At 38.0% G+C, this 12,060-nt stretch overlaps 2 protein-coding genes and 1 long non-coding RNA gene across 3 annotated transcripts; all 3 read left to right on the top strand.

Annotated features, from left to right (window-relative positions):
• Positions 1 to 801: 801 nt before the first annotated feature.
• Positions 802 to 2,999, top strand: LOC131989311 (low affinity immunoglobulin gamma Fc region receptor II-a-like). Its single transcript, XM_059354504.1, has 6 exons — positions 802 to 964; positions 1,083 to 1,127; positions 1,362 to 1,595; positions 2,272 to 2,517; positions 2,666 to 2,811; positions 2,973 to 2,999. Exons 1-6 carry the CDS (start codon positions 802 to 804, stop codon positions 2,997 to 2,999), a joined length of 861 nt encoding a protein of 286 aa, XP_059210487.1.
• Positions 3,000 to 4,379: 1,380 nt separating this feature from the next.
• On the top strand, positions 4,380 to 6,571 carry LOC131989310 (low affinity immunoglobulin gamma Fc region receptor II-a-like). The gene is made up of 7 exons (XM_059354503.1): positions 4,380 to 4,407; positions 4,504 to 4,548; positions 4,638 to 4,898; positions 5,222 to 5,464; positions 5,555 to 5,677; positions 6,227 to 6,269; positions 6,553 to 6,571. The coding sequence occupies exons 1-7, from the start codon at positions 4,380 to 4,382 to the stop codon at positions 6,569 to 6,571; spliced, it is 762 nt and encodes a 253-aa protein (XP_059210486.1).
• Positions 6,572 to 6,709: 138 nt separating this feature from the next.
• On the top strand, positions 6,710 to 11,301 carry LOC131989156 (uncharacterized). Its single transcript, XR_009395941.1, has 3 exons — positions 6,710 to 6,759; positions 7,944 to 8,044; positions 10,708 to 11,301. It is a non-coding gene; the product is annotated as an uncharacterized LOC131989156 (long non-coding RNA).
• Positions 11,302 to 12,060: the final 759 nt, after the last annotated feature.

The following is a 12,060-nucleotide window of genomic DNA, read 5'->3' as shown; positions in this document are numbered from 1 at the left end:
TGCGATAACAATATTCTTGACGATATAACAAAATACTGAAAAAAATATGTTTTTTTTAGTCTGTATAAATAAATAAAACTAAAAATAATACTCTTGACTCTTGAGTAATAGCAAATAATAAAAAAATAACCATCTAGGGGGTCCGGGGGCCCCGCCAGGAGAAAATTTTGTAAATTTTTAAGTAAAATGCATCAATCTCGTCCACTTTGGGAGCTAAATGTGAGCAAACACCTCAAACCTCACCAGGGGGTCTGAGGGCCGGGGTTTAGACTGACTGATGGGAGACAAACACTCTGCTGAGCAGATACAATGCAAAATAACTTAATATTATGAATAGTGTAGATATACTTTAGGTGGCTTGAAATGTGACGTTAGCGTAGCACATGAGACTGTAGCGGGCCGCCACAGTCTAGGTCATTAATGGAAACCCTTACGCCATTACGTCAAAAAGTTGGAATGTTGCCAATATCATGATATGCATTTTTTTTACTCATAAAGAAATGTACCCGTATAATTGTGAACGATACGATATGGCACACCCCTACATGGCATCATGGGTAACTGTCACATATGCTGCCGTCCAGATGACATTGTGTATATGTTTAAACAGCACAGCTTCAAAGGAAAAGATTTCAGGTACAGACTGGCCCACCTGCAGTCCAGACATGTCCCCTATTGAAATGAAGTGCAAAACACAACAACAGAGAAACTGGGACCAGGTGTGTTATCCTTCAGGATTCAACCTGGTTGTTGAAGAGAGTCGGCTGGACTGGACCCCTTTACCTCCTGAGCCAGAGCGTCATGACTCAACGACTGATATACATTAATGACGCCCCTGTGACTGTGGCCCCAGCGTCTGCACCAACATCAGAAATAACCTGCACAGGAAGAGGAAGTTGTCAGCCGCTGCTTAAATCATCCTTCAGTGTGATGCTCAGACAGTCGGCAGCGAGACAGCATGGAGGTAACAGCTCTCTTCACACTATGTGAGTATTAACTTCTGCGTTTTTCTTCTTTCTGTCCAAGTTTTACATCCTGTATGTTTAACTTTCTGTCTAATTTTTTCTCCTTTGTTTATCCAGTGCTGCTTGAATTCACTCTGCTGAACAGTCACACTCTGAAAAGTGGTAAGTGATGAAATATACTCCTTAAGATAAGTAGAATGATACAAAAAACAGACAAAATGTTAAGGATGTTTATATGGCAAATACCAAAATATATTGCAAAAAGTTTTACTTTAATCTCGAGAAGTAGACACCAACTCTTTAATTTTGCTGTCTTTTGTGTAAATCTGTGATCGATATATTTTCCATTTCTGCATGTTTTCTTTTGAGACATGACAATGTCTTTCTTGCTTTCAGATGCAGCCTTTAGCATCACTCCTAACAGACTGCAACACTTTCAATTCGACACTGTTTCTTTCCACTGTGAGGGGTCTGATGGTCTGTCTAAACTGAGAATGATGAAGAATTCTGAGGAAAGTGATCCTGAATGTGACATTGAGACAACAACCTCCTGCACCATTCAGCGAGCTTACCCATCAGACAATGGAGAATACTGGTGTGAGAACAACAGAGTTAACATCTCCGTTACTGGTATGTTTTCTATACTTCTAAAGTTAATTTGCCGATATTGAACTTGAGGTTTCTTCATCCAGTATGTTCAGTGTGACACTCAACTAATAAAACGATTGTTTCAAAGACAAAAAGTTTAAGATGATCAAGTTGTAAATTCAACACAGCCCTTGGTGTGTTATACCGACACACAAGGCACCTTTTACATGCATGTGAGACACATTGGGTTTTCCATTGACTGTAAAGTATTCCCGAGTAGACACTTATAGTAACGGACATAATACACAGATCATGAAGGACCGCTGAGGGTTGGTGGTTGAAACAAACCTAGGAGAAACTGTTTATGTCCCGTGTGAAACCAGGAGTCAGTGTTGATAGTCAACCTGCATAACTGTGTCCAGTACTGAAGCGTGGATTTATTGTTTTTAGGCTCAACCGTTTCCTTTTGCCCTTTCATGAAATTATTTTTATTTCCAATGATTGAATACCATTTTCTGTGAACATAGAACTTTATTTTGAAAATGTAACTAGCAGTAAGTGTCTATATCAGACAAGTTGTTGAGTTGGTCCAACAAGATGTTTATGATTCTGTCTGGGGTACCTTTTTCTCTACCCGTTAATGCTTTAAACTATACTACCAAAAAAGTATGAAATTATTTTAGCCTTGAATTCATTGATTGTGTATTGTCTTGTTCAGCTGGTTCAGTGATCCTGGAGAGTCCTGTCCTCCCTGTGATGGAGGGACACAATGTGACTCTGAGCTGCAGGAACAAGACGACTTCTACCAACCTCCAAGCTGATTTCTTCAAAGATGGCCGCCTCATCATGACGAGCATCTCTGCAGAGACGACCATTAAAAACGTCTCCAAGTCTGATGAAGGACTCTACAGGTGCAGCATCAGTGGTGGTGGAGGATCAGCAGAGAGCTGGCTGGCTGTCAGAGGTGAGACACTGCACTGTTTACAATGAAAATAACCACATTTATAGGATCAGTTTTCAATTAGTGCTCCAGCAGCCGTCAGAGACAACCTGCAACATGCTGATAACATGCTGATTGGTGTTCTGACTGATGTGTTCTCTTGTCTTTGCAGAGACTCGTCCCTCCTTGGATCACTCCATTTATCTTCTCCTCCTCTTGAGGACTGTGTTCATCATAGTGATGGTGGCTCTGCTGCTGCTGCTGGTGGGACTGCTTCACTGTTACACTCACAGTTACACAAAAATAACTGAGACTCAGGTAAAAGAAGTAGAGAAGTAACTTATAAGTGTATTATTTCAGTGGCTGTTAGACTCTCAGACAGTAAGGTTAAAAACCACAGAGGGACTGACTGATGCATGAAGTTATTTTAAAAGGCGAGCGGACAGTTTTCTCAGTAAATGTTGTGTGTTTTGTTTTAGACTCGACAGATGCTGGTGATAATTTGAGCTTCTCAGACACAAACCTCATGAGAAAGTATTTATAAAGAATGTATGTAGACGAGCAGCTAAAATGACTGCAGACCAGTGGTTCACAACCTGAGAGTTGAAACACCCACAGTGATGATAAAGAGAAGCAGAACCAGAAAAAGAAAACATAGTTAGGGCCTCGGGGCAATCGCACCGAGCACTACTGTTATACTGTGGATTTCTTCTTCTTCCTCTTCCGGGCGCAATTTTGTCGCGCAACTAGTCCTACAACTTAAAGAGTTGCAGGACAAATTATATATCAAAACGTGCGGTTTGATCGGGATCGGTGTGCTATTACTTTTCTCTACAAAATACGAACTGCCCAAAATTTTGCATTGAAATGAATGGGACGGCCGACAAAAAATCAGCGAAAAAGAACAATAATTGGAGATTTTTAAACGTCTACTTCTCCGGCATAATTTCACCTAGAGACTCCATTTAAACTTCAAACAGTAGACACAAGTCTTGTGTATCGGTGTATTAATCCACGTTTCAATAGGTCATATAGTTTTTTATCAATCCCTGTTCAATGACCATGATCATCTCAATGAGATTATAATGGGTGTGTATTGCACGGAATGTTCGTGTCACAGTGTGTGACATCATCGCCAGAGTGTAGAGGGAGAGAATAAATTGTCAAAAAATAAATTTGAAAACTGCGCTCCAGGCCGCAAATTCCACTCTACAGAAATAATTTATACATAGAAACGTAGGAAAATGTGTCTTCTCATTCACAATCCTCTGGTAAAGCTGTCAGAGTTATAGTTTGGGCGTAGGACGCACAGATGCACCACCAACACCACCAACTGCCCCATTGTGTCCCAGATTAAAAACACACGAGGATTTTTGAAAAAATCAGATTTAACAGTTTTTTTAGATCGCTCTAAATGATGGTGGCTCATCACTGACCAGTTGTAAATAAAAATATTTCATAAATCCCCGCCCCTTTTGATTTGCCACGCCCCTTTTTACTAACTAGTGAACCGTTTGTACTACAGACTTGTATGAGGTGTCTGTGAACTCAGGACAGAGTCCCTGTTAAACTGCTTCAAAGGAAAAGATTGCACGTACTAAACTGCCCCACCTGCAGTCCAGACCTGTCCCCTATTGAAAATGAAGTGCAAAATAAACTTCAGCATTCAACCTGGTTGTAGAAGAGAGTCGGTTGGACTGGACCCCTTTACCTCCTGAACCAGAGCGTCATGACTCAATGACTGATATACATTAATGACGCCCCTGTGACTCTGGCCCCAGCGTCTGCACCAACATCAGAAATAACCTGCACAGGAAGAGGAAGTTGTCAGCCGCTGCTTAAATCATCCTTCAGTGTGATGCTCAGACAGTCGGCAGCGAGACAGCATGGAGGTCACAGCTCTCTTCACACTATGTGAGTATTAACTTCTGCGTTTTTCTTCTTTTTGTCCAAGTTTTACATCCTGTATGTTTAACCTTCTGTCTGATTTTTTCTCCTTTGTTTATCCAGTGCTGCTCGAATTCACTCTGCTGAACAGTCACACTCTGAAAAGTGGTAAGTGATAAAATATACTCAAACATATTTTTTTTTTCCATTTATGCATGTTTTCTTTTGAGACATGACGATTACTTTCTTGCTTACAGATGCAGCTTTTCTTCGTATCACTCCAAACAGACTGCAACACTTTAAATCAGACTCTGTGTCTTTTGACTGTGTCGGGTCTGATGCCTCAACTAAACTGAGAGTGTTCAGGGAGTCTAAGGAAATTGATCCTGCATGTGATATTAAGTCACCAACAGGGTCGTCCTGCACCATTGAGAGAATCTATCCATCAGACAGTGGAGAGTACTGGTGTGAGACTGGAGGAGGAGAGAGAAGCAACAGCGCCAACATCACTGTCACTGGTATGTTTATTGTGTTTCTAAAGTCCCTACAGACTTATTTTAAAAGCTGTTTTCTCATCTAGTTTGTCCAGTTTGACTCATTGTGATAAAATGTGTGGTTTTTATATTAAAAAGTTCAAGATAATCAGTATTAGACTGTTCATTTGTGTCATTAAAGATGTTTTTTAATCGATCAGTGTTTTTACTGATTCATGCAAAATGTATAGGGACTTTTTAAAAAGCGTGCAAGGTCGCAGTCTCATGAACAAATATTTTGTGAGTAACTCTAGGTTTATATATAAGATAATATGGCTATAATTTTAGTTTTTCAAAATGTTGTTCAGATGGACCAGTGATCCTGGAGAGTCCTGTCCTCCCTGTGATGGATGGAGACTCTGTGACTCTGAGCTGCAGGACTAAGACTAATTTCACCAACCTCCAAGCTGATTTCTTCAAAGATGGCCGCCTCATCATGGAGAGCTCTGCAGAGAAGACCATTAAAAGTGTTTCCAAGTCTGATGAAGGACTCTACAGGTGCAGCATCAGTGGTGGTGGAGGATCCCCAGAGAGCTGGCTGGCTGTCAGAGGTGAGAAAAAGACAATGTTACAAAACACCACAATTATTTCGCAAGTTGCAGCAAAAACCATTTCTACCACCTCGCCGCCGCATCATGAAGAGCCCCACTCCAAAGCCCCCAACCCCCCGAAAGTCCTCTTCCTGCTGTGGATCGCTGTCACGGTGTTGATGTTGGCTCTGGTGCTGCTGCTGATGGGTTTCCTTCATATCAGGAACCGCAGAGGTACAAATATTTCTAACATAATGTATGCAAATGACTCAGAAACACTAAGACGAGGAAGTGAGTGAGCCCATTAAGGTTATAAAGCACATGGCATCCAATTACACCATTATCTTTAAGTGCCTCATAACTCCTTGTATATCTACTTTGCTGTACAATTCACAAGACACCTACTTTAAAAATAATGGATAAGATTATTTCATATCATTGTAAACATTTGCTGAGTATGTAACTTTTGCTGATATCACGGTTGAAGATCTTTTGATCCAATAACAGGAAAAAATAGCAACATTCATACAAAAACAGAAATGTACTGACCTATTTCCTGTTGTCTTTTACACTATTGACATTGTATTAATCTGCACAAGTTATAAGAGTGACACATACAGGCTGAAGAATATTCTAAACTTCTTTTTTGTCTCTGAAATGCTTCAGTTTCCTCAAAGACATCAGCATCACACTCAGGTGAGGACAATCGACATGATGAGGATTTGAAAATTTCGAAGAAGTAAACTCCAATATTTGACCTAATTTTATGTTTTTATGCTTCAGTGTGGGCTGTGGAGGACGCTGCAGACAATCCAGACAGTGTGACGTATGCAGTCGTTGTCACAAAACCAAGAGAGGACAAAGGTTTAGTTCACTTTATAGTCTTATTTTTATTGTCTGTAGCCTGTTCTGTAATGTGAGAAACACAGCGAGAGGACAACTTATGAGTTGGTGAACTTTATGAGTATGTATACATGTTATTTTAAGAGACAGCGTGAGAATATGGTTAATGTGACAGTTGATGGTTTAGACGTGTGGCTCAGCAGGACTGAGCTGTGAACTATTTTTATTGTGCCTTCTCACTGTGTCACTCTGTGTTTTTATTTTAGACGCTGCAGACTCAGCTGACAATAAAAGCCCAGAGTCAAACCAGAGCACAAAACCACAGAGTGAAGAAGGTGAGAAAGTCTGTTCATCAGAGTATTTATAACTAAGTTCATCTGTCTGTCTGTCTGTCTGTCTGTCTAACTGATGTTTCTCCCTTTCAGATGACGAAGAATCCTCATTCCAACCTGTTTACTCTACTCTGATTATCAGTGAGACTCCACAAACTCTCCAGCACAGTTTGTATTTGATAAAAAAAACAATGTTCACACACTTGATCCAGAAATCTTTATCTTTATAAGATCCACATGAACTGTAGACTTCAGCAGAGAGTTAAGGTCATTTTGACCCAAACAAAGAGACTCCAACTGTCACTAATGATGATGCACATTTACACAGTTAAATTCTAAATATTTGCAGTAGTTGTAAAAAAAATATTTCAACTCAATGAAGATTTAAGGAGCATAAACCTAATGTAAGATCAACATATCCTTTTAGTTAAAGCATCTGGTACATTTATGTTTCAGCCTGTGTAATATATTTCAATATCATCTTATTTTAATAATCCATCCTCCTGCTTTCAGAGGAAACTGTAGTTTTCAATTGACCTGTACAACTAAACAGGTGCTGTAAACCCTGTTAACCCTTTGATGCACAAAGGTTATGAGTTTTTATGTTCTATATCTTTGCAATCAATTATTTTCATCATTCAGTATTCCAGGTTTTCCTCAATTAGTTTGTTTTTGATCACCATACATCCTTATTTTATGTTTTCCTTGATTAATTTTTTAACAAAATCCCCTTTGTGTCACTACTCTTCTAATGCACAACATGGGTGAAAAATGACCCATACCCATTTTTAGATAAGTAGCTTGCTAAGCTAGCTACTTAGCTAACTTCTTGGCTAAGTATTTAGCTAAGTATCTTGCTAAGCTAACTACTTAGCTAACTTCTTGGCTAAGTAACTAGCTAAGCAAGCTACTTAGCCAAGTAGTTAGCAATGTAATAACACAAAAACTTTTTTATCATAAAGTATGAGAGGCAAAATGGAAATAATGATCTGTTATCAAAACAAGATATTTAAAGAATACTTGGAATATTCAATCATACAATAAGTTGATGTTAAAAGAGCACAGAAACACACAGCAAGCATTAAATAACATGGGAAATGAATAAGGGTCATTTTTGACCATGTTGTGCATCAAAGGGTTAATATCACCTACTGTTAGAAGGAGATTTCACTATGAAGTTTACCTTATAATGTGGAATTCCTGCACAGAACAAGCAGAAAAAAATGTTGTATTCTTTGAAGCTTTTCTTGTGGTGGTAAATGGTAAATTGATGTTTATATGCTCAGATGTCAAAGTGAAACAGTGATTGTGTTTGTTATGTAAAGAAGGATCCGGTCCATCCAGTCCCACAGTGACCCAGAATGAAACAGCAGCCAAAGACTCGAGTTCAACGGAGCGGGACGCTCTCTATGTACCTATGCACAAGGTGAGACTGCAGCACATTCCTCTTAATCAGATAAATGCTCTTTTATCATGAGTCATCATGGGCCTCACACACTGCAGCTGCATGACTTGTTAACTAAAGAGGTGCCTGTCAAAAACCAGTCCAGTGATTCAGTCAAGAACACAGAATAAAGTCTGTATTAGTGTTCATTAGTAAATGTTGGTCATGGTACGTTAGATCTGCAACCCAGTCACCAGAATACATGTTGGCATTGTATGTTTCTGCAAACCACAGATTTGTTGAAGCTTTACATCTGTGTAGATGCAGTTTCTTCCCAAAATATTGAAGAAAAATGGAATGAGCCGGTGTGATCAATCAGAGCTTTTAGTTACGTGCAGAACGGAGAGAGTTCTCAGCAATCTCTCCCGACAAAGTAAACTTTCTTCCTTATATACAACATTTCAGCCTTACATGATCAAAGAGAGGAGGAAGTTACAGGTGAAGTAGCGTCTTAATGAGATTAACATACAGGAACCATACCTACATTTAGTATGCCAGAAAATATTTAGTATGTTTGAATACATAGTATGTCTAGGATGTCTTACTTTGCAGTATGCGAGCATGCTTTTCTGGCTATTCTTGCCCACAATCCTCTGATGGTATGCATACTACATGCAACAGTTTGTAAGGGCAGTTGAATACTAAAATTAAAAGAAAAGGATCTCAAGCATTTATACTATCTTCATATTCTCATTCTTCTTGGCAAACCACCTAGAAGTGCATATGCCACCAACTGGACTGGAGTGTGGAACAAGACATTTATTTGAGCATGCACAGCTGTGTGTGAGTGTCATACATGGGCGGATATTTACATCACACATATGTTAATCCCCTGCAGTTGGCCTGTCTGCCCATTTGTCTATGAGACATGATTTAATTAAATGTTGTGGAAATGTTTATTGTTTAAATATCAAGAATCTAAAACTATTTTCCACATCTTCAAACAAACAATATATTGAATATAAGTGTTTCTGAATTGCTGCAACCTGATATTGACATGTGACGATCACGTGTTACCATTTTAACACTGAAAATACAAAAAACAATTAGGTTAAAGGTATAATATGTGATTCTGGTTATTCTTTTGGTGATTCTCATTCTGGACAATGCCCCAAAACGTTGGTGTTTGAAGACCCAGAATGAGACTCAACAAGCAGCTATCTTCCTTCTCTTAGAATCACATAGTGCACCTTTAACCCTCGAGGCACCTTTGGGACCAAACGTGTACTTTCAGCTAATTTTATGTTTTTGATTCTCAATATATCGGTCAGTTTAAAGGCTAATTGTATGAAACTTGGCCAGGGTTTGTTTTTTATTATAATTGTAAAAATTCCAAAATTCCTCTTTTGCAAGGTGTATAGAATAGGAGATATGCATAATACCCACTTTGACCCTTAAGGCCTGTTTTGGTCCCATTGACTCCCATTATAAACACATCATTTTGGTACACTGTAATCCTGACATAATATAATACTTTCCCCATTAATACCTAATAAATCTAAGCCTCTCCCTTCAAAATGAAGGGAAAATAGGTTTTAGGTCTGATGACCCCCCTCCAACCACCAGGGGCAGCAGAGATAAATCACATAGAGTTCCAATGGAGGCTTGGTTCTCATACCTTGCAAAATGCATGGCAATTAAAAAGCTGAACACCAAAAAATGCTCTTGGTGTGTTGGGATTGATATAAAGGAGTTATCAATTATTGCCCTAGTCAAGGTGAAAAGTGGAATATTTGGGGAGAGGTTATGACAGCCTTATTTTTTAAAATATTGCACATTTTGTGTTTTCGCCCTTGAGAAAACGAGGGGTTCTTATGACAGAAAGGGCATTAAAACATAAAAAAATTAAAAGAACATTTTAAAAAATCGTATATATGTTAGGTCTGAAGCTGCTTGATGCTGTGAAAGTGAAAAAAAAATGTATATCACATTTTTATGACACTTGAATGAGAGGGACCGTTTCGGGACCTTAAGGTATAAAGTGTAAGGTAATTTATAAAGAGGCCTCGAGGGTTAATGTTGGGCACCAAAACCACCTGTCTATGGTTATGTAAAAAAACAAAAAACAGAGTTAGGCTTTCAAAACCCCCCACTAATTTTAGATATAATTTCAACAATGGGACACAAAACGGCTATTTCCAAACAAAACTTTCAACGATAGGAAGCAAACATCCTTTAGAGTCCTGGCTGTGTTGGTCCCATATAAGCCTTGTATGATGCCTGGAAACCATATTATGCATATGTATGGTTTCCAGACACATACAATGCATATATTTATTTTACATATATATAATGAATGCTGATCAGCGTCTCTGTTGGTGCAGTAATCTACAATATCAATATTTTTTGCTGATGAGTGGTCTGTATCTGAACATAGCTATCCCTCTTCGGTAGATGGATAGTAAAACAATGGTTGATTATATGTGAGGATGTCTTTTCGTCTCCCATTTAACTTTGGAAAAACAAACAAAAAGAAAGTTTTCTTCACAAATTAAGTGTAAAATGTGCTGAGTAATTTCTCTACAAATGGTCGTTTTAAGGCTGGCACCATCTGCTCATTGAAAGTTCTTGAGAAAGTGAGTAAGGGACCCTTGAGTTGAGAATAATTCCCTGCAGGTAAAGATTCTGTGTTTTCTGTCTCACAGGTCAAAAACAGCAGAGAGACGTCTGACTGAAGACTCTGTGATGTCTGCAGGAGAAGAAGAAACATGTCATGAATACTGATGAATGAATGAATGTGCAACTTTGTGATAAACTTATTTGTATTTTTGCAGTCAGTTATTTTATGTCGGTCTTGTTCTGTATATTTAAATAATTTCACTTTCACATGATCCTGCAGCTCCATCAAACCGTTCATGTTTCAACTTGTTGCATTTCTATTTCCTGTTTTCTGTTACAAAACTAATGTAAGAAACTTATAATGCTTATAATATTGCTCATATGCTTTATTTTATATTATATATATATATATTGTATATTGAAGTATGCATACGGTTAAAGGCAGTCCAGCTAATGTAATCCAACTGTTTTTTAAATGTTTCATGTGTATTTTTTAATAGTTTCCAGAGATGGTGGAGGTTGAGCTGACTGATGTGTTCAGACAGTTTTAAGATGATTAAACTCACAGCATCCGTGTCTATTTTTATTAGAATGAGACAGTTAAACCACATTGTTTTATCTGCTCCGTTCACACGTCTGAAGACAAAGTTTAGTAGAAGAAAAGCTGCTGCAGATTGTATATAGAACCACTGTGGTTACTGACCAACGTGATGCTGTCACTGTTTGATCTACAGCGACTGAAAGGTATGAGATTAAAGTTACACGGATACATTTTTAGGTTTTGATAATGACATGAATATATTTGAATTTTAACAGAACACATATTAATGGCTAAAAAAAATATATTCTTTATTTTATGTGAAAAGTTGCTCTAGCAAATATTCTCATTGCCAAATTGCAAGTTCTCCAGTTTGAGTTATGTATCTATTATCGTTTATCATATTCAGAAACAAGCAGTTTCAGACATAAAAAGTGTGAAGGAAATCATGCCAGGGCATGCAGTTAAAAATAAAAACCTGATTGTAGATGTAGTGGAAGTACTACGTCTCTTGAGTGAGAAAATGAATCAAAAAGCACGTCGATGTTCCTTTTAGTTTTCTTTTATTATCAGACATCAAATTACTGCCCAGCTACAGCGGAGCACACAGCAAAATCTAGAGTGTTAATTCAACTCAAAGAGTGTTAAATGTAACACTTTTTTACATTGAGTTTATATAGTTCTCACGGATTCTGAGTTACAATTACACTTTGAAAAGTGTTCATATTTTAACTATTTAATAGTGTTAAATATTTGACACATATATGTATTTGACAAATACTTGGTGTTGTTTTATGACACCACATAAGTGGTGTCATAACTTTTAACTTGAAATTGTGTTATTCCCTTTCACTGTGAGTGTTCATTTTTAACATATATTGTGTTACTTTGACACATTAAA

Source organism: Centropristis striata, chromosome 17 (assembly GCF_030273125.1).
Source record: "Centropristis striata isolate RG_2023a ecotype Rhode Island chromosome 17, C.striata_1.0, whole genome shotgun sequence".
In the NCBI taxonomy this organism is placed as follows: domain Eukaryota; kingdom Metazoa; phylum Chordata; class Actinopteri; order Perciformes; family Serranidae; genus Centropristis; species Centropristis striata.
The sequence above is the reverse complement of the archived record's forward strand: the minus strand, read 5'-3'. Positions and strand labels throughout refer to the sequence as shown.